Source organism: Procambarus clarkii, chromosome 85, assembly GCF_040958095.1.
Source record: "Procambarus clarkii isolate CNS0578487 chromosome 85, FALCON_Pclarkii_2.0, whole genome shotgun sequence".
Taxonomy (NCBI): domain Eukaryota; kingdom Metazoa; phylum Arthropoda; class Malacostraca; order Decapoda; family Cambaridae; genus Procambarus; species Procambarus clarkii.
Genome location: NC_091234.1, coordinates 23,450,902 through 23,475,054, shown reverse-complemented (window position 1 = coordinate 23,475,054; position 24,153 = coordinate 23,450,902). Strand labels below are relative to the sequence as shown.

General features: G+C 42.3%; 1 protein-coding gene across 1 annotated transcript in view; it reads left to right on the top strand.

Annotated features, from left to right (window-relative positions):
* Positions 1-24,153, top strand: part of LOC123746739 (ankyrin repeat domain-containing protein 17) — a 298,429-nt gene that overhangs the window by 93,491 nt on the left and 180,785 nt on the right. Inside the window, 2 exon segments of the mRNA XM_069316838.1 lie at positions 1,778-1,967; positions 2,107-2,281. Coding sequence (XP_069172939.1) covers positions 1,778-1,967; positions 2,107-2,281 — 365 coding nt within the window.

Genomic DNA, 24,153 nt, shown 5'->3' with positions numbered 1-24,153 from the left:
CCTGGTCGAGGACTGGGCCGCGGGGACACTAAAGCCCCAAAATCACCTCAAGATAACCTCTCAAGATGGTCCCTTTGTGGCCGGCCCAGCTTTATTTTCAGACGCTGCTTGATAGGTGTCCGAACCCAGGGCGTTTTCCCACGGCTCCGCCTCTTTCAGCATGTCGGATCGGTCCTGTACATGACTGGTTCGGCCTTCTCCTCGGCTCTTCGCATCTGGTGTTTTGACACGGGTATCACCATCTGGTGATACCTGTGTCAAAATCACTTCGCATCTGGTGTATCACCGCGGGTATCAGGCGGAGCCGCTTCGGCTTGCTTTCGGTCTTGGTGTTACATCTGCGCCGTTCGTAAGCTGTCTCATGCGTTGTACATCTGCGCCATTCGTAAGCTGTTTCGTGCGTTGTTTTACCTCCAGTCTACTCGTGCACTGCTTGAGCGGTCGTGGTCTTTGGACTGCGTGCTTTTTCGTTTCAATTGGTTGTGACCCCTTTGGTTCAGGTTTGTTTCTGGAAGGGTCTTTTCCTGTTGGCATTTGCCTCGTAGGGTTGGGTCGCTGAGCTTCTTGCTCTTCCACGGCGCAGGGTTTTCTGCTCCTTCGGTCGTGGCGATTGGTTTGTTCGGTTGCAGCTGTCTCCCTCTTTTCTAGCACGGGATGAGGCTGCTGCTTTCTGGAGGGGTCCTTAGGTTGTTGGTGCTTGGTTGGTCGGGCTGGGGGTGCATCGTGTTTTGTGTTCGGTTGCAGCCCTCTGCTGTTGTTTGCACGCCACGGCTTGTGTGTCCTGGACGCGCTTTGGGTTGATCCATTTCCGTTCTTCCCTGTTAGCGGGTGAAGGTCTCCCTGGTCGTCCTCCGCGTTCTTGCGGCTAGCCAGCCTGTGTTCCTTCCCCCGTGACCCTGGCGTTTGTGGGTTTGCTGCTCTTGCTGCCGTCTTGGCTGCATGTCCAAGCTGACATTCGGGCACGGGGCTTTTGGCGGTCGTACTGGGGCCTGGCTGTTCGATGTCTCGTGTCGTTCCCAGGCCCATTAGGGCCTGTGTCGCCTTGGGTTCGCGGTTGCAGCCAGTTGTCTTGACTTTGAGTTGGGGAGTGTGTGGCGACCTCCTCCCGGGTACATCCCTTTTTTTTTCCTCTGTGGGTAGTTAAAAAGCACCTCAAGGTAGTTAGCTCTGGGATACAGAAGGGACTCCCCCCAGAAAACCAGCGTTGAATGTAATGAAACACCATTTTCTGGGTGAGACCTGGAGGCTCCCCGGCATCCCTCCCTCCCTCCCGGTCGGCGGTTTTTCGCATTTTTGATATCCAGCCTCAGAACTGATGGTGGATAGCCAGCGCGGTAGGTCTGGGGCTCCCTCTTCCCCCTCCCGGGAAGGGGGGGAGCTGCGCAGACAGCGGCACGGCGACGTGTGACGTCATGATGGTTTGCTCGTTTCTTTTAGGGGAGTTCTATTCATCCGTTCGGCTTGTGGTAGCAATTTTCACCAAAATAGGGGTTTGTTTTGGGACGCTTTGCTTTCTGGGTGCCTGACCCGGTCAATGGCAGACACAGAATGCTTCCAACCGCACGGGAGTTTCTATAGGCCATTGCTTCCCTTGCCTCTCTGAGAGGGCCAGGTTCTGGCACGTGGTCTCTGGTAGGCCCATAGAACTCCATATACATGACTGATGCCAAAGTCTGACATTAGCATATCAGCCTGGATAAGCTACGGGGAGCCTCCAGGTCTCGCCCAGAAAATGGCATTTCATTATATTCAACGCTGGTTTTTTGTATTGTTTTAGGTGAACATGTCTGCCGGCAGCTTTGAGTCACCCCTGACCCTGACTGCTTGTAGTGGCCACACTGACCTTGCACTCCTACTTTTAGAAAGAGGAGCAAATATCGAGGAGGTAAATGATGAGGGATACACCCCTCTCATGGAGGCTGCAGGGGAAGGACATGAGGAGATGGTCACATTGTTGTTGGCTCATGGTAACTTTTGATCTGTTTTTATTGCATGTCTTGACATGTAGGTATTCCATGCATATCATAAATTTACATTGAAATTTGTTTCTGGAGGGGAAAAGAGGAATCGTGTATAGATTCAGTTTATTGGCACTTGCATTTTCAGGTGCAGACATTAATGCACAAACGGAAGAGTGCCAAGAGACTGCATTGACATTAGCATGTTGTGAAGGCTTTAGGGATATTGCTGATCATCTTATCAAGGCTGGAGCAGACTTAGAACTTGGGGCCTTAACGCCACTAATAGAGGCAGCACAAGAGGGTCACCGAGACCTGGTTGAGTAAGTGCTCTATCCTACCCACTTTCATTTTAGGTTGTTGAGTGTAAGTGGATTTTGGTGGTGGTTAGGGTTTGGGCCATTGTTTATAAAAATTCTTAGTTCAAGAGTTACACAATGATTTGCATATTTTTTTATTGTTTTGCAAAGAAAGTAAGTTTTCAGGTTACTAACTTGTTTTACACATTTATAGTTGTAGTATAGTCCATATTTTGAGATGCCTAAATACAGTAACTTCAATACTGCAGTTAACTCATTAACCCTATATTTTATTTTAGAGATAAAGGGTAAATTATAGGTAAGAACTATTTACATATGCTTGCATTTCTCACAGTATTTTTTCAGCAAGACTAGAGCATTATTGATTCCTGCTACTACCATCTTTCATTAGGCAGTACTACCACCATAGCAGTGTTCCCAAAATCTCCCCTAGCTCCCCACACATAAAGCACCTAAATTATTGGGATCGTCTCAAAGCCCTCCAAATGTACTCACTAGAAAGAAGACGAGAGAGATATAAAATAATATACACCTGGAAGATACTGGAGGGCCAAGTACCAAATCTACACAGTAAAATAACAACGTACTGGAGTGAACGACATGGAAGAAAATGTAGAATAGAACCAATGAAGAGCAGAGGTGCCATAGGCACAATCAGAGAACACTGTATAAACATCAGAGGTCCGCGGTTGTTCAACGTCCTCCCAGCAAGCATAAGAAATATTGCCGGAACAACCGTGGACATCTTCAAGAGAAAACTGGACGGTTTTCTAAGAGAAGTTCCGGATCAGCCGGGCTGTGGTGGGTAAGTGGCCCTGCGGGCCGCTCCAAGCAACAGCCTGGTGGACCAAACTCTCACAAGTCGAGCCTGGCCTCGGGCCGGGCTTGGGGAGTAGAAGAACTCCCAGAACCCCATCAACCAGGTATCAACCAGGTACATCCCTGACTAAATTTACACCCAAAGAGCTGGGAACGAAGGGAGGGAACAATCGCAGCATCGTTAAATTAATTTAAAAAATCTTCCTTTCTTATGCACTCGGTCTATTTTCTTAGCCATCTCACCAAGTTGCTCTGTCTACCTATGGTGTGTGTGCCTTGTGGAGGGTCTGGGGATCAGAGGCTCCGTGGCCCAGTCTACAACCAGGCTGTTGGACCAACCTGTCCTTCTACAGAGAACGTTGCATTTTGATCGTATGAGTTACAGAAGGCAAAAAATTGTCGTACTAAAAAACGGAAGCGGCTTGCGAAAGTGACGTAGTCCCGATTTCTGTTTTGGGTTCTATGGTAGGTTAGGAGAGGGCACTTTATATTAACAATTTTCTTGACATTGACGTTACACGAAAATTGATGTTATCAAACTGAACAAGTATACACATTTGGCTGCGATGTGCAAATTGGTGCTCGTTCACAGGTAACTTTAGGCTTTGCTAAAGGGCGTTATGCTTGTTATGAGGTTCTAAGAGGACCATATTTTCTCCAAGGCGATAAGTACCCCCCACATAAACTTGAACAAATAAACATATATAATATTATAAATATACTGTATGCATATTATATATACATATAATATTATAAATATACTGTATGTATATTATATATACATATAATATTATAAATATATGCATATAATATTATAACATCACAAACCCAATATGGAGGTGTGTGGAGGCTGCCTTAAGTCACTTCGGAAGACTGTTGTAGGCATTGTATGGAACATTTGTAACATAAGATTTCACCCGAGTTGTACAGGATTACCTACACAATATGCACACCCGGAAGGTAACTACTGGATCTGTCAAAGTGACAGACAGATGTGGGAAAACATTACCAAACTAATGAATAACATTCCTGAAGTACACAGGCTACAATTCACATAAAAACTACCAGAAATATATGCAGAGTATATAAAGACAGCAACGAACTCTGAGCACAACCCAAGGACTGAGAATATAGAGAGTCAAAGTAGCAATGTAGAAGGACATAGTGTCGAGGTACACAAAAATGAAGGCAATATTGTAGAGCAAACTGGTGATATGAATAAGGAGATAAAAAATGAGACGAATGAGAACACAAATGAGAAAGACGAAAGCAACAAGGAGAAAGATAAGGACAATACCGAGAATGAATGCAGAAGCGAGAAAGTTGGAACAAAAATCAGAGGTAGCCAAGTCGTGCACGGGTACAAACAAGAATAATACAATCACAGATGAAAATTTTTGCAGGTATTATGCAAAAGGACAGGGCAGATATGGGCCCAGAGGCACGGAATGCTCATTCATGCACCCACGGAAATGCCGAAACTGGTTAGGGAAAGGCAGATGTTGTTTTGATGCAGAGTGTAGATATTTTCACCCTAAGCTATACAAACTCTGTTAATGAGAGGAAATGCTACGATCTTCATTGCCCCGATTGCCACGTCAGAGGTACACAGCACTATATAAGAGAGGAAGTCCAATATAATAGCCCTGAGAATTTTTTAGAGGCAGGCAAAAACAGAGGGAGAAACACAGGCAGAAACGTGGCAGGGGTACGGACGGAGAGGGGGAAATGCCCAAGACTGGACTACGGTTCGTCATCAAGCCCACACATACTACACCCCCCAACTACAGAGACTACCACACTCCCCAGTATCACTTCCAAAACTGGACAAACCATTGCCAAAACAACACACCCTGGGTCAGGGTAGAGAGGGAGAACTACCAAAACCTTCCAGAAGTGACACACAATATGGACAATCATTCATATTTGCAAACATTCAAGGTTTAAAGCCAAAGTCAAGAAATAAAGTTAAGTTCATAAATGGCCTCCTGTTAGTCAAACTCATTATTTGGGGCATTCACGGAAACTCGTACAAAAGATTACATGGATGGTGAAATCTGGATTCCAAATTATAATTTATATAGATGTGATAGAAAAACTAGGTCAAATGGAGGAGTAGGTCTGTATATTAAAGAGAACCTGGTATGCACAGAACTACTAAACTCAACTAATGAGGTGGTAGAGGTACTTGGAATTAAGGTAGAGAAACTAAACCTAATTATTATTCTAATATATAAACCGCCAGATACAATGGTTGAGGAATTCACAGAGCAGATGCACAAAATAGAGAACATACTTAATAACCTAGCAAATCCAGCTCCAGATATTATCTTGGCGATTTCAATTTACCGAGTCTAAGATGGAGAATGGCAAACACAAATATCATAGCAGGGAATGACCCGGGAAATAACCAACCACAGGTCAGAGAACTTTTGAGATTCTGTGATAAATTCTCGCTCAATCAACAAATTACAGAACCAACTAGGAATGAAAACACACTAGACTTGTTATTCACAAACAATGATGAACTAATCAGAGACATAACAATCTCAGATACTTCATACTCAGACCATAAGCTCATTGAAGTGCGAACTATCATAAATAATGGTAGTAGGTCTAAGAGACCCAACAAGCGAGAAGGAATATTCAATCAATTCAATTTCAACAATAAGAGGATTGACTGGGAAAAAATAAATGTAGACCTTGCAACCATTCAATAGGAGACGGTCTTAAGCGACAAAACTCCCACACAGGGAATAGCTCAACTGACAGCTGAAGCTTACAAGGTCTGCTTGAAGCACGTGCCTGTGAGGAGGGGCAGAAAGGGGACCACTCTAGAAAGAGAACGCAGACGACTGTAAAGGAGAAGGAAAAAAATAACGGAAATGCTTCGGCAAACACAACTATCACAAGCAAGGAAAATAAGCCTAAGTAGGGAGATCGAAGAAATAGAACAAACGTTGAAGCAATCATATGAGTCTGAGGAAATGGAATTGGAACAGAGAGCTATACAAGAGAAGGAAAACTCCAAAATATTTTTTCACATACGCAAAATCAAAATACAAAACCTCGACCAGTATTGGACCGTTAATTACAAATGAAGGTACGTACACAGAGGACAACAAAGAGATTAGTGAAATTCTAAGAAGCCAGTATGAGGCTATGTTTAGCACCAATAAACAACATGAAAGTTGATGACCCAGACAGCTTCTTTATGAATGACATTCAAGCTGCAGATAATATAACAGATATTACCACAAACTCGGAAGACTTTGAAAGAGAAATTGACAATATGCCTATGCACTCGGCTCCTGGGCCTGACTCATGGAATTCAATATTCATAAAGAAATGTAAAGTACCAGTAGCGAGAGCACTCGGCGTAATATGGAGAAAGAGCCTGGATACAGGGAAGATACCAGCAGCATTAATATCTGCAGATATAGCTTTGTTGCACAAGGGGGGAGTAAAGCTTGGCAAAAAATTATAGGCCAGTTGCACTAACATCACACATAATAAGTGTTTGAAAGAGTGATTAGGAATCAAATTTCTAGTTTTATGGAAAACATGAATTGCACAATCCAGGACAACATGGATTTAGAGCGGGAAGATCCTGTCTGTCACAGTTACTCAACCACTATGACAAAATCACAGAAGCCCTAGAAGAAAAGCAAAATGCAGATGTTGTATACACAGACTTTGCAAAGGCGTTGGACAAATGTGACCATGGGGTGATAGCTCACAAAATATGGTCAATGGGAATAACTGGAAAAGTAGGACGCTGGATACTCAATTTCCTGTCGAACAGAACGCAGAGTAACAGTCAATCAGATAAAATCGAGTTCAAGCGATGTTAAAAGCTCTGTACCTCAAGATACAGTCCTTGCACCGCTACTGTTCCTTATTCTCATATCTGATATAGACAAAAATACATGTCACAGCTTCGTGTCGTCCTTTGCAGATGACACAAAAATCAGCATGAAAATTACCTTTGCTGAAGAAATTGAAAAAATACAAGCAGATGTCAACAAAGTTTTCGATTGGGCAGCAGAAAATAACATGATGGTTAACAGTGATAAATTTCAGGAACTCAGGTACGGCAAAAATGAGGATCTGAAACATAATACAGAGTACAAAACACAATCAAATTTTCCCATAGTAGAAAAACAGCATGTCAAGGATTTGGGAATAATGATGTCCGATGATCTAACGTTTAGGATGCATAACCAAGCAAATATTGCATCAGCCAGAAAAATGATCGGATGGATTACGAGAACTTTCAAATCTAGGGATCCCATCACAATGGTTGTACTCTTCATGTCACTTGTGTTGTCCCATCTCGAGTACTGCTCAGTACTCACTGTTGGGTTATCTGGGGCTTGAACTCGTATATTAAATTATTTGATTATTATATTTAAATAAATCGAAGGACCACCCACTTTTGAGAAAAGAGGGAAAACGAATAATGGTGATTATTAGATTGACACTAGAGAACCATTGTCTATGGATAATAATTAAATGAATAATCACTTGAAAATAATGAATAGACTGTATTATTAATTAAAGTCAAAGCCTCAAATATCAACATTGGGGGGGTATTTCTAGAAGTTCATATATATCTAGGAACCAATGTGGTTCGTCACTAGTTCATTGTCGAGTTAGTAACATAGCAAATCTAAACTAATATAGATTTAAAGATATGATACCTCAAATAATGAATATTAAAGATTATGAATTGTTGAGCAACAGTAAGAACAAACACCTTAATTACCAAATCATAAATTCTGGCAGTAAATGATTTACTGTAAAGATCCTATATGAATTATATTGAAATCAGTAATAATCTTAGCTAAATTTATACGAAATAGGTGTCTTAGCTGTAAGACGACTTCTGTAACTCCATTTCGTCATTCATCCTCGTGGTCACAGGATCCCAATAAAGAAAGAACCCGAAGTGAATATCACGAATGAAAAGAAACAACTTGTCGACTCCTCATATACACGCTGCAATCAGGGAAATTTCAGTAGCATTTTATTAGGCTATGGATTATTTCAAGTATTCATTAAAGTTGAAATAAATGAAGAAAATCAACTAACGTTGTGTGTTTGTTGTTCATTCTTCGTTACGACAGACTACCCACAAATATACAACCCAGAGTGATGCATCAAACAAGATTGGTGTACTTAACATGAGAGTAACAAATACTAAGGTCTGCCGAAACCGTGTCTGCCAGTCCCAGGCGTCCACTGCTGTGTACGCGTAATTACGGGTCGCGGCTTCAATTGTTGATGCGTTATTAACTGGCAAGGCACTGTAGAACACTTGGGGAGGTAATTGGTGACTATTGGTGGAGTTGCAACGTAATTCTTGTTGGAAATTTCTTCAGTCACTACCACGCGTCTCGCACCTCTCATCGCCAGGAATGCCTCGTGCGCAATGGCGTCTCCGCCCTCCCTCAACCCGTCTCTCGCATTCACAACAGAAATTACTAATCACGGATAATTCTTTTTCGCGTAATTACTGATGTAATATGTTAATGAGAACTGGGTTGCAATTATAGGGAATTAAATAATATCATATTCTCGTTAAATGGTGTTAAACGAGAAATGGAGAGGATGTCTATTCTCTCCATAGCATTTGTACGTAACAGGTAAAACTGCTACTAGATAAAAATTTCAGTTAATAACTCTCGGTTTTGGATTATTGGGAGTTATATTATCCGTAGTTAATTATTACACGGAATACTGATAATTTTAGAGAACCACATTCAATTCTCTAACATATTGGTAATAAACGTGTCTAGATAGACATTATGTGACGCAATATTGCTACTCGATGTCGTGAGAATTTTAGCACTAATGCGCTGATAAAGAAATATTAAGTTAGGTTGACACTACTGTTAGTGAAATTAATAACTACTGCAGTTAGTATATAATAATGATGTACAGGCATACCTCAGAATAAGAGTTTAATCCGTTCCTGGAGACGCCTCGCCTTCCGAAAACTCGCATTCTGAAGTTAATTTCCCCATAAGAAATAAAGGGAAATGAATTAATCCGTTCCTGACTACCCCAAAAACCCCACATCAAACTAAATTTTTATACCTAATTTACCTAATTCATCTAAATAAACCTACAAAACTGTGTTCCAGTTATTACTTACCTTGCTGTCGAGTGCTGTAGGCGTATGGAAGATGGTGAGGAGGGGGGAGGAGGAGAGGAGTTACTGTTTGGAAGGGGAGTCCCCTTCCATAATCACATCACATAACCCCATGCCTTGTAACACTATGGATACCACTTCTCTTTCTAAATTTTTCAAACCAGCCCCTGCTTGCCTTAAACTCTTTCTTATCTGCATCACTCGTTGCAGGGGTATTCTTTAGAAGGTCTTCGTGCAACACCCTGGCTTTCTCACAAATAATGGCCTCCGAAACACTATCACCCCTCAACTCCTTGTCGTGTATCCAAATTAATAACAACTTTTCCACTTCAAGTATTTGTGGTCTTTGTGCCGTTAATGTTCTTACTCCTTTTGCCACTTTAGCACCCATAATCTTATTTTTCTTCTTAAGTATAGTGCTTATTGTTGATGTGGCTTTGTTGTACTGCCTACAAAGTTCAACAACACGTGTACCGTTCTCATGCTTCCGAATGATCTCTTGTTTCTCCTCTATTGTCATCCTCACATGAGCTTTCTGTCCTTTATCCTTACCACTGGCTTTCTTGGGACCCATGGTGAGATATATAATAACAAATTGTATAGACAAATCACCAAAAATCCAACAAAACACTGAAAATCCGCGAGAAGAATTGATGTGGGGGTAGTCACTGAGCGCGAGACAATAATAAACTGAGGGGCGGAGGGGCGACGATCGCCGAACCACCACGCGCTAGGTCGGCTGTACGCGTATCAACAAACTCGCGTCCAAACTCGCCTCCCGAAGTAACCATCGCCTTCCGAGACAAATTTTTGGAGTAAATACACCTCGCCTTCCGAAAACCTCGCATACAGGGACAATCGCATTCCGAGGTACCACTGTATTATAATGCAATGGCAATTTGTTAGTGTTGGAAATTTCCAACACTCGCTTCCTCTTTCAGAGCAGGAGAGATTGCCGAAATAGAGGGAATACAGAGAACATATACGGCACGCATAGACGAGATAAAACACCTAAATTATTAGGATCGTCTCAAAGCTCTCCAAATCTCCTCTCTAGAAAGGAGACGAGAGAGATACCAAATAATATACAAATGGAAAATACTGGAGGGCCAGGTCCCAAATCTACACAGTAAAATAACAACATACTGGAGTGAACGATATGGAAGAAAATGCAAGATTGAACCAGTGAAGAGCAGAGGTACCATAGGCACAATCAGAGAGCACTGTATAAACATCAGAGGTCCGCGGTTGTTCAACGTCCTCCCAGCGACTATAAGAAATATTGCCGGAACAACCATGGACATCTTCAAGAGAAAACTGGACTGTTTTCTAAGAGAAGTTCTGGATCACCCGGGCTGTGGTGGATATGTGGCCCTGCGGGCCGCTCCAAGCAACAGCCTGGTGGACCAAACTCTCACAAGTCAAGCCTGGCCTCGGGCCGCTCCAAGCAACAGCCTGGTGGACCAAACTCTCACAAGTCAAGCCTGGCCTCGGGCCGCTCCAAGCAACAGCCTGGTGGACCAAACTCTCACAAGTCGAGCCTGGCCTCGGGCCGCTCCAAGCAACAGCCTGGTGGACCAAACTCTCACAAGTCAAGCCTGGCCTGCGGGCCGCTCCAAGCAACAGCCTGGTGGACCAAACTCTCACAAGTCGAGCCTGGCCTCGGGCCGCTCCAAGCAACAGCCTGGTGGACCAAACTCTCACAAGTCGAGCCTGGCCTCGGGCCGGGCTTGGGGAGAAGAAGAGCTCCCAGAACCCCATCAAGCAGGTATCAAACAGGTATGCTTGGTTTTTAAACAATATATGCATATACAACACCTGCAAGGAATTTAATTGCAAACACAATACCAAAATGAGCCCCACAGCATGAGAATTAAGGCGAGAAAACTGAAACGAATATACACGTTTTACTGATTTTGTGTGCTCACTGGTAACTTTTGCCTACTTCAGGCTTTGCTGTAGTGAATCGGGCTTGGCTTTTGGACATGCATATATACCTATAGGGAATTCTTTTGCGAACACAATGATACCAAAACGAATGACGTAGCACGAGAATTAAGGTGAGAAAACTGAAACGAGTATTCACATTTCGTGTCGCCGAGCGCTCGACCGCACACTCACCTGCATTGCCAGTAGTAGTTCATGCATACGCGCAGAGTGTGAAAGTGTTAAAAAAAATTGTGGCCAACATTTCCAGGTGTGACAGCCTCAGTATTGAGTGAGCAACTAAGGCTGGTGCACACAGCATGAGCTAAAAGCTCTGCTGTTCAGCTTGTGACCACATCATCACCTAAGAAATGTAAAAATATACTTGTAACTGGTATTATTTAGTGATGATATTATTACAGAAGACCCCTGACTGTGATAAAAAGGACCAGGATTCTGATAATAGCAGGATTATTTTGATAATTAGTGCTTGTAGTGGGAGCCGGTCGGCCGAGCGGACAGCACGCTGGATTTGTGATCCTGTGGTCTTGGGTTCGATCCCAGGCGCCGGCAAGAAACACTGGGCAGAGTTTCTTTCACCCTATGCCCCTGTTACCTAGCAGTAAAATAGGTACCTGGGTGTTAGTCAGCTGTCACGGGCTGCTTCCTGGGGGTGGAGGCCTGGTCGAGGACCGGGCCGCCGGGACACTAAAAAGCCCCGAAATCACCTCAAGATAACCTCAAGAAGATTGTAGTATGGTGAGAACAGTAATGATGGAGGGATGGAGGTAGCTTTGTCTGCTGACATTATTGTCTAGAATCACCATATCAGCTTAGTGGTTCACTATGGTGAACACAAATGTCGATACTTATGTAAAACATGAGTATATAGTGTAATAACAGCACAAACAATATGGCGAGAGGAGGAGAAATCTTAGTGAGGGAGGGAGGCAGCACCAGCTGACTGTATGTTGCAACCTCTGTTTTTGTGTAAACTCGCTATACCAGCTTAGTTGTACATTTACGGTGAACAAAGCGTGTAGATACCTGTATATAACGTGTGCATATAGTGTAATAACACCACAAACAGTATGGGTGTAGGAGGAATATTCTCAAAAGGCCAGAAGTGCGCCTGGCTTTGAATGAGTGAGGGAGGGGAGGCAGCGCCTGCTGTGTGTGACGACCTCGGTTGCTGTCTGAACTCTCCATACCAGCTTAGTTGTACAGGTGTGTTGAACAAAACGTGTAAATACTTGTATATAATATCTGTGTATATATATAGTAAATCAAAGCAAAAACAGTATGGTGGGAGGAGGAATGTTGGGCAGTGAGCTGTTGTTGGAGGGAAGGTGGTGGTGGCATTGGTTGCCTAGTATGGGGCCGCCACTCTTCGTTGTTTTCACTCGCAATACCAACTTTGTACTTCATTACGGTAAACAAAACATGCAGATACTTACATACACATGTTACAAATATATATAATATGATAACTAAAATATTTGTTTATTGTTATTATGAACATAATAATTGAATCACTAATGTGCACACAATAATTTTGAGTATTGTATAGCGATGAATCTCACATTTTATTATATAATACAGTGTATCACACTATCTAATAATATTACTGTGAAAAACTAAGGAAAAATCAATTTGAGACAATGAAATAATTATTTATTTATATATACAGGAGTTCTTACATTATCGTACAGCCACTAGCACGTGTAGCGTTTCGGGCAGGTCCTCAATCCTATGTTCCCCGGAATACGATCCTGCCAAATTGTTTGACAACACGGTACACATTTTACTGTTGATTTAATACAAAGATCTGTGCACTCGTAAATGCAGTCGCGCACCCAAAATTTTTCTCACGGATGTACGCTGGGGACATTGGTTGCGTCCCAAATTAACACTTTCGCGGCCGCTGGAGTTATACTGGGAGTGATCTGGAAGTGTGCCGTTCGTTTCGGGCGACCACGCGGCAACACTAAAATGTTTATAATCTTTTCGGTCTGCTCACCTTAATATTCCATGTATGTATTTAAATTTGGTATCAATTTTTTCGCAAGAGAATGCTCTAGAAGAATATACGGTATATGTAAAATGTCACCAAACCCGACATGAGACCCGCACCAAGTAAAAAACTATGGCAATCGTTAGCCGTGAGCGTCAAACCGCGCTGAAATGTTTATGATCTTTTCATGTTTATCAATCCCAGAATTGTGCTACGTCGTTAATTTTGGTATCACTGTGACCGCAATAAAATTCCCTTTACGGATATATGCACATAAATGTAGAATCATGATCGCGGCCCACCCGCAAGAGTGTGGGAAGTGGCTGAAGTGTTACCTCTTAAGGCACACCCAACGGCAGATGGGCGAAACGCCTTTTGAAAAGTGTATATTCTTTTCACTGTCCTGACCTTACTTTTCGATGTACGTACTTAAATTTTGTACCAATATGTTCGCAATAAAATGTTCTAGAAGAACATATGTATAAAATGTCACACAAGGATGCGTTTGACCAGCACCAAATAAAGAAACTTCGTCGATTACACTCGTCGGGTCAACATTTTTCAATGAAGATACAAGCGAACTCCGTTCTCCCAAATAGGCTATGTGACTATTAGAGAAAATGAAAATCTAATGGCAAACATGCTTTAATTATCCCCAAGTCGATCGGATAAGAATTGGATTTTATAGAAATATTTTTTCAATGCACTTCTTGAGGTGCATTCAAGGGAAAAATGTGTGTCCTGCTCTAGTGACATATGGGTGCTAAATTGTGCGCAATCTAAAGGCGATCATTTAGAAATTTGTGCCTTTAGATAGATCCCGTAATGAACGACGTAGATCGGAAATTGATGTCGGAACACTGTAAAGATTATAAATACTTGTGTAGTGATCGTCAAAAGATTAAAATATTTTTTAAAATTCCATTTATTATTTTATTATTATGGAACTAGTTTTAAAATGTGTGCCTTTATATTGTAAACAATTTGATATCAAAATGAATGCCGTAACACACAAATTGATGTTATCAAACTGAAAAGCATATACACATTAGGTTGCGGGAGTGCCAATTGGTGCTCGCTCACAAGTAATGCTTGGCCGAATTTCCGCTTTGCTGTAAGGGAGGGAGGGGTCGCGCTGGGCCCTTGGACCTTACATATGTTTCTGTAGGGAATTCCATTGCGAACACTGATACCAAAATGAACAACTTAAAGTGAGAAAATTGAAAAAAGTATACATATTTTCGTCTGGCTGTGCGCTGATGAGAAACATCCGATGTACACCGAGGTAGGCTGGGGTGCGCACGCTGGAAACACGAAAGTGTTAAACAGAGGCTACAGTTAAGGATTTGGACCCAGTAAATCGTCCCCAGCCAGGATACGAACCCAGGACAAAGTGCTCCCGAAATACCATGCAATTGTTTTAACCACTACACCACAGGGACGGCTAGGTAATAATGCACGGGGAATTAGGTGATAATTAGTTCAGCTAATAATAAATAGGGCAAAGATGATTATATCTCTGTGGCAACAACTGAGTAGAAGAATGGCTAAAAATGTCCAGACTCTACCACCAACTCGGTCAAATGCTAGAGTGGTCACAGTGGCCTCCATACCAGAGCCCCAGATATTAACACCAAGTAAAGCATCCAGCATTTCCTCAAACATTACATCATTTTGTTTTGCCAACATTCAGAGTATGACAACATGCATTTCATCGATGGCCTCTCACATGAGGCAAATGCAGTGTTTGCAGCCCTAACGGAAACTCAAACCAAGGACTATCATGATGGTGAAATATGGATTTTGGAGTACAATCTTTTCAGATGTGACAGAAAACACAGGCTACAAAGTGGGGTCAGCCTGTACATCAAGAACACACACACTCGTCTACACTGAGCTGCTAAACACCACAAAAGATATGGTGGAAGTGCTGATAATCAAAACAGAGATCTTAAATGTATTTATTGTCCTTGTATATAAGTCACCAGAGGCAAATCATCAGCAGGTTAAATCTTAAGCCGCTATAGGCCTTTTGGCCTCCAACACCCACAGACGCAATTTGTGTTCATTTGTGTTCCCTATTCACGGGAAAAATAATAAAAATCGTAGGTGGCATATTTTGGCCACAATAGGGTGAGGAAGTCTGGCAAAAAAGAGGCGTTGACAGAGCAGGCGCCAGACGAGGTCTGCTCTGCCCCAGCTGTCAGCCAGGAGTTGCCACAAAGATATTACCTAATTATTTCAATGTCTGATTGATTTTTTCTTTGTTTTTTGCAGTAATATTATTCAATAGTATGTACAGTATTGTGATATATTTATATAATAAAATGTGTGAACCATTGCTGTACTCAAAATTATGGTGTGCATATTAATGATTCACTTATGTTCATAAAAAAATAGTTTTGCTGTTATTACACTATATACACAGGTTATATATTAATATCTGCATGTTTTGTTCACCATTAGGAACAATTAAGTTGGCATTGTGAGTCAAAAAGCATCGAAGAGTGGCCGCCACACACCAGCCAGCCACTCGCCATCACTCCCTCCATCCCCTCACCTTCTCACTCGCCAACATACTCCTCCCACCATACTGTTTTTGCTTTTATTCACTATATACAGACGTTATATGTAAGTACCTACATTCGTGTTCACCATAACGAACTACTAAGTTGGTATGCTGAGTGGCAGTGGTAGCCCGCCACTGGCTGCCACTCACTCCCTCCCTCACCTCACTTGACTCGCCACCATTCTCCTCCCACCATACTGGTTTTGCTTTTATATACAGACGTTATATATACAAGTATCTGCACGTTTTGTTTACCATAGAGCACACCTAAGCTGGTATAGTGATTCCAGACAGTAAAAGGGTTGTCACACAGAGTCAGCAGACAATGCTAACTCCCTCCCCCACCGAGATTACTCCTCCCACTACAGTGCTAATTATCACAACAATCCTGCTATTATCAGAATCCTGGTCATTTTTATCACAGTCAGGGGTCTTCTGTAATATCATCACTAAATAATAGCAAGATATGTATATTATGGCATTTTTAGGCGATGCTGTGGTCACAAGCTGAACAGCAGTGCTATGAGCTCATGCTGCGTGCGTCAGGCTTGGTGGCTCACTCAATACTGAGGCCCCTCACACCCGGGAATTTGGCCCACGATTTAAAAAAAAAAAAATGGCGTCTGTTTACAATAGCCCTGATAAAGGTGTAGTGAACCCTGTGTATCCGCAGGCAATTTAAATCTTGCGTAGTACTCCAATACATCATATGATGTGGAGCGCAAGTTACTGCAAATCACTGAACACATCATATGATGTGTTGTGCAGTTAAAGGATTGAACCCAGTCCCAATTAATGTTGGAGGAGATTTCAGCAAATTCAACTTCAATAATAAACAGATAAACTGGGAGCAAATAAACCAAGACTTCAAAGAAATAAGCTGGGAAGAACAGCTAGAAAAGGCAAACCTGAACCATTGCCTGAATAGAATAAACTCGGTAGCACTGGAAATATGCTAAAACCCGATACATCTAAGACAAAAGAGGAAGATATGCAAATTGGAACAGGAACATAGTTACCTCTATAGGTGAAGAAATAGAATTTCAGAACAACTTGAGTCGCACCCTATCTGAAGAACGGCGAAGGAGGTTAGGTAGAGAAATAGAAACAACTGAACTAAAGCTACAAGAATCGTACAAAACCCAGGAGAGGCATTGAGAGCAAAAGGCCATCAGTCAAATAAAGAGAATTCCAAAATATTTTTCTCTTATGCAAAATAAAGATAAAGTACCACATCTAGTATCGGGCCCCATGCGGAGATGGAACTTTCACAGATGACAACAAAGAAATGAGCGAAATACTAAGGAATCAGTACAACGTTGTTTTCAACGCGCCACTAAACACACTAAAGATTGATAACCCAAATGAATTTTTCATGGATATAATACCAACATTTAATGATATATCAGAGGTGACCCTATCCCCACTGGATTTTGAAGTCATAGACAGTATGCCTATGCACCAGGCCCTGATTATTGGAACTATAATCATCAAGAACTGTAAAAAACACTATCACAGGCCCTTCACCTTCTTTGGAGACAAAGCCTAGATACTGGCATTATCCCTGACATACTATATTACAATGTGACGAAGATGGCAAACTTTGATCAATAAGACAAGACCTCTCAAAGGAGGACAGAGAAATGCTGAAAATGAACCTTATTGAAGCGAAACGTCTAAATGGGGATAGTAATGAAGAAAGAAATTTTGTTTTCTACAAAGTGTCAGGGACTGGAAAGCTTGTGAAATGGTACATAAAGACAACACAACAAAATCATTAAAGGAAAGGGGGTGTAAAGAACAAAGGGAAGGGGAACACGTTCCTGAAAATAGTATACACCAATATAGATGGAGTAAGGAGTTGAAGGATATAATCAAGCTCAAAGTCCCAGATATTGTCGCATTAACAGACAAAACTTGAAGAGATTTTAAATGAAGTCGTATTTCCATGGGGCTACTCAGCTTGGAGACGTGACAGGGAAACTAGGTAGGGAGGAGTAGCGGCTGTGCTGGTGAAAGAACACCAGAAAGTAAGAGTTAATAATTGAAAACCCCTCGAGATATTGACATAATGGCATTGCAGATCTGGAACCAAGATAAGCTGATAATTTTAAATGCCTACAGCCCACCAGCAAGCAACACATGGACAAAGGAAGAACTGAATGACAAACGAGAGGGCCTCATAATGGTCATGAGAGAGATTATGGTAAGAGCCGACAAAGATAAATCTCGATCGTTGGTAGTGGGGGACTTCAACTTTAAGGCAATAGACTGGGAGGCCTATGAGGCAAGAACAGAGGACATTTGGAAAGGCAGATTTGTAAAACCTCATCTTGGAGTTATTCATGTATCAACACGTCAAGCAGGCCACAAGAATGAGGGAAGGGAATGTTCCGTCAATACTGGATCTAATATTCACCAGGGAAGAGGAGGAGGTATTTGACATCCTGTACTTTCCTCCCTTGGAAAAAAATGATCATGTCCTCTTGGACATTAAATACGCTTTGCGATATAATCTAGTAGAGAATGGGGACACTGAAACAGTTGTTAAACTCGATTTCAAGAGAGGATGCTATGGGGAACTTAGAAATTTTTCGACCATCACGACCGGTCAAAAGGAGGTGATAGCCGAAGCTATTTGAACCACCTCCAAGATTACTATGCCCATGATTACCATCCGAGTGCCTCCTTTTGACCGGTCATGATGGTCGAGTGGATTAAGGTGTCCTGTACACACCAGTTGCGTTGCTCCTGGCAGTATGGGTTCGAGTCACTTCTGGGGTGTGAGTTTTCAGTTGCATATAGTCCTGGGGAGCATTCAGGCTTGTTCGCATTTGTGTTCCTCACGTGTGCCCCAAAGAATGAGGTAATTTGATAAAATACTATGCCCAAGGTTACTATCCATGTGCCGGTGGGGGGGGGGGTTCAAATAGCTTTGGCTATCACCTCCTTTTGACTGGTCATGATGGTCGAGTGGATTAAGGTGTCCTGTACACACCAGTTGCGTTGCTCCTGGCAGTATGGGTTCGACTCACTTCTGGGGTGTGAGTTTTCAGTTGCATATAGTCCTGGGGACCATTCAGGCTTGTTCGCCTGTATGTATGTATGTATGTATGTATGTAAGTAATGACAGTGTCAGACCACAGAGGAAAATTGAAACCGGAATTTCCTTAAGTACTTTTGTATATTAATACATCTTCAGGAGGAGTGACGCCTTCTGAATGTGTTAATATACGAAAGTACTTAAGGAAATTCCTGTTTCAATTTTTCTCCGTGGTCTAACACTGTCACATTTTTAATGACGTTTATTTTCATGATATACACACACACACAAAAAGTGAGCAAGCAGGAGGGAGTGGAGGAAGTACAAAAGACAAAGGACAGAGGACAACAGGATTAGATGTAACAGAGCTAGGAATGATTACATTAACATAAGACAAGTGTCTGAAAGAAATTATGAGAATGATAATGCAATCAAAGCGAAAAAGCAACCTAAGTTACTACAAAGCCATATAAGAAGGAAGATGTCGGTAAATGACCAAGTGACAAGAATGAGGAAAACAGAAGGGGCATATACAGAAAGCGACAAGGAAATCTGTGAGGTACTGAATTCTAGTTTCCATGGAGTGTTCACAACCGAGCCTGAGTTGCTTCCATTGTTAGGAGAGATTACCCTAGATGGAAGACTATCAGATATAGAGGTGACAGCAGAGGAGGTAATGAAACAGTTGACGACAACACTGGATGCAACTAAAGCGGTTGGACCAGACAAAGTATCACCGTGGATACTAAAAGAGGCAGCGCAGGCTCTCAGCGTGCCTCTGGCAATGATCTTTAATGAGTCACTTATGTCGGGAGAATTGCCCAGTTGTTGGAAGGAGGCAAATGTCGTACCGATTTTCAAGAAAGGCGATTGGGAGGAGGCACTTAACTACAGACCCGTATCACTGACAAGCATCCCCTGCAAAATACTTGAAAGAATAATTAGGCTAAGACTTGTTGAGCACCTGGAGAGCATTGGGTTTGTAAACAAGCACCAACATGGGTTCTGGACAGGGAAATCATGCCTAACAAACCTTTTAGAATTCTATGACAAAGTAACAAGGATAAGGCAGAACAGAGAAGGCTGGGCAGACTGCATATTTCTTGACTGCCAAAAGGCCTTTGATACAGTACCGCACATGAGACTGCTTTACAAACTTGAGAGGCAGGCAGGAGTAAGCGGAAAGGCCCTAGCATGGGTGAGGAACTACCTAACAGGAAGGAGCCAGAGGGTAATGGTAAGGGGCGAGAAGTCGGACTGGCGAACAGTAACGAGTGGAGTACCTCAAGGATCGGTGCTGGGACCAATCCTCTTTCTAATTTACATAAATGATATGTTTACAGGAGTGGAATCATACATGTCAATGTTTGTGGATGACGCAAAATTAATGAAGAGTTGTGACAGATGAGGATTGTAGGATCCTCCAAGAGGACTTAAACAGGTTGCAGAGATGGTCAGGGAAATGGCTACTGGAGTTCAGAAGGGGAACTGCCTACCTGTAACGATTTGAGAAAGAGACCTGGGAGTGGATGCGACACCTAATCTAACTCCTGAGGCACATATAAATAGGATAACGACAGCAGCGTACTCCACACTGGCGAAAATTAGAACTTCCTTCAGAAACCTAAGTGAGGAGGCTTTTAGGGCGCTTTACACTGTCTACGTGAGACCAGTCTTAGAGTATGCCGCGCCATCATGGAGCCCCCCACCTGAAGAAACACATAAGGAAACTAGAGAAGGTTCAGAGGTTTGCGATGAGGCTTGTCCCAGAGTTACGAGAGATGGGATATGAAGAGCGTCTGAAGGAACTGAACCTTACGACACTTGAGAAAAGAAGGGAGAGAGGAGATATGATAGGGACATATAAAATACTCAGGGGAATTGACAAAGTGGAAATAGATGAAATGTTCACACGTAATAATAACAGAACGAGGGGACATGGTTGGAAACTGGAAACTCAGATGAGTCGGAGAGATGTTAGGAAGTTTTCTTTTAGCGTGAGAGTAGTGGAAAAATAGAATGCACTTGGGGAACAGGTTGTGGAAGCAAACTCTATTCATAATTTTAAAATTAGGTATGATAGGGAAATGGGACAGGGGTCATTGCTGTAAACAACTGATGGCTGGAAAGGCAGGATCCAAGAGCCAATGCTCGATCCTGCAAGCACAAATAGGTGCGTACACACACAAAAACAAACACACACACACACACACACACACAGGCAGGACGGCGGTCAGTGAACAAGGGTAGGACGTGCAGTCCTCGAATTACTTCAATATTCTCGGGATATTTACGGACCAGTGAGCCCAAAACATAGTTTTTGGTCATATGAAAGGTACAGCAACGCAGTGATAACGCAACATAGTGAATTCTTATAACGTTTGATAAGAAAAAAATTGAAAAAGAACGAGATTGTGGCAAGATGGTGGCACCAGAGGCCGCGAAGGGAAGAGTTTTGGACCACGACGTGGGAGGACCTCTGGCTGGGACGTCAACAACAATATCGGACATCGCTTCATAAATCACCTAATTGTGCTGTGGGATGCTTACTCGGAGGTGAGTGCCTCTCAAAGTCAGTCATATAAGGTGTACAGTGTTTTTTATATAGTAATTAGCTTTGAACATAAGTAATTAAAATACGAAAAAGTAGCTCAAGAGCCTCAGCTTGGTACCAGCTTCTCACACCTGTGTGTTACATTACACCGCCACTGACTAGACCTACCCCCCCCCCCCTCCTCCTCACCACAACAAGCCAGTGTAAACACACACACACACATGCACGCACGCACACACTGGTGACCGCTCACCCTCACTCACCCACCCTCACCCCTCACGTTCCCACGCCTTACACTGCCCCAAGACACCCCCCTACCCCTCCCCCTATACACAAACACCCCCGCACTCAACACACACACACACACACACACACACACAGTTTCAAGTGTAGATATGACAGAGCCCGATAGGCTCAGGAATCTGTACACCTGTTGATTGACGGTTGAGAGGCGGGACCAAAGAGCCAGAGCTCAACCCCCGCAAACACAACTAGGTGAGTACAACTAGGTGAGTACACACACGCACACGCACGAAGAGATATTTGACATTCAGTACCTTCCTCCCTTGGGTAAAAGTGACCATGTCTTTTTGGGAATAAAGTATGCAATGCGTTATAAGCTGGAAGAAAATAAGGAGGTTGAAGCAGTTGAAAAACCAGACTTCAGGAGAGGACATTATGGTGACCTTAGAAATTTTTTTAGTGAGTATAATTGGACAGACTTGATGCTAGGCAAGGAAGTGAATGAGATGTATGGCAAGTTTTGTGAAATATATGATAAAGGCACAAAAAAATTTATACCAAAACAGAGATGCAGAACTAGGAAACAGGATTGGTTCAATAGAAATTGCGAGAGGGCTAGAGACCGAAAGACACAAAAATGGAATCAATACAGGAAGAGGCCGAACCCCCAAACATACCAGCGATACAAAGATGCGAGAAACAACTACACGGCAGTGAGGAGAGAGGCAGAAAGAAATTTTGAAAAAGGGATTGTGGACAAATGTAAAACAGAACCAGGTCTATTCTATAAATTCATAAACAACAAATTGCAGGTAAAGGATAATATTCAGAGGTTGAAAATGGGAAATAGATTCACGGAAGATGAAAAGGAAATGTGTGAAACACTAAACGAAAAGTTCCAAAGTGTGTTTGTACAAAATGAAATCTTTAGGGAACCAGATACAATAAGAATTCCAGAGAACAACATAGAACACACAGAGGTGTCTAGAGACGAAGTGGAAAAAATGCTCAAGGAGCTCGGTAAGAACAAAGCAGCTGGCCCAGATGGCGTTTCACCATGGGTTCTGAGAGAGTGTGCATCTGAGCTCAGCATTCCACTTCACCTGATCTTTCAGGCATCCCTGTGTACAGGAATCGTAGCAGACGGGTGGAAACAGGCAAACATAGTTCCAATCTACAAAAGTGGCAGCAGGGAAGACCCCCTCAATTATAGACCTGTATCATTGACAAGTGTAATAGTGAAAGTATTGGAAAAACTAATCAAAACTAAATGGGTAGAACACCTAGAGAGAAATGATATAATATCAGACAGACAGTATGGTTTTCGATCTGGAAGATCCTGTGTATCGAATTTACTCAGTTTCTATGATCGAGCCACAGAGATATTACAGGAAAGAGATGGTTGGGTTGACTGCATCTATCTGGACCTAAAAAAGGCTTTCGACAGAGTTCCACATAAGAGGTTGTTCTGGAAACTGGAAAATATTGGAGGGGTGACAGGTAAGCTTCTATCATGGATGAAAAATTTTCTGACTGATAGAAAAATGAGGGCAGTAATCAGAGGCAATGTATCAGAATGGAGAAATGTCACAAGTGGAGTACCACAGGGTTCAGTTCTTGCACCAGTGATGTTTATTGTGTACATAAATGATCTACCAGTTGGTATACAGAATTATATGAACATGTTTGCTGATGATGCTAAGATAATAGGAAGGATAAGAAATTTAGATGACTGTCATGCCCTTCAAAAAGACCTGGACAAAATAAGTATATGGAGCACCACTTGGCAAATGGAATTTAATGTTAATAAATGTCATGTTATGGAATGTGGAATAGGAGAACATAGACCCCACACAACCTATATATTATGTGAGAAATCTTTAAAGAATTCTGATAAAGAAAGAGATCTAGGAGTGGTTCTAGATAGAAAACTATCACCTGAGGACCACATAAAGAATATTGTGCAAGGAGCCTATGCTATGCTTTCTAACTTCAGAATTGCATTTAAATACATGGATGGCGATATACTAAAGAAATTGTTCATGACTTTTGTTAGGCCAAAGCTAGAATATGCAGCTGTTGTGTGGTGCCCATATCTTAAGAAGCACATCAACAAACTGGAAAAGGTGCAAAGACATGCTACTAAGTGGCTCCCAGAACTGAAGGGCAAGAGCTACGAGGAGAGGTTAGAAGCATTAAATATGCCAAAACTAGAAGACAGAAGAAAAAGAGGTGATATGATCACTACGTACAAAATAGTAACAGGAATTGATAAAATCGACAGGGAAGACTTCCTGAGACCTGGAACTTCAAGAACAAGAGGTCATAGATTTAAACTAGCTAAACACAGATGCCGAAGAAATATAAGAAAATTCACCTTCGCAAATAGAGTGGTAGACGGTTGGAACAAGTTCGGTGAGAGGGTGGTGGAGGCCAAGACCGTCAGTAGTTTCAAAGCGTTATATGACAAAGAATGCTGGGAAGACGGGACACCACGAGCGTAGCTCTCATCCTGTAACTACACTTAGGTAATTACACTTAGGTAATTAC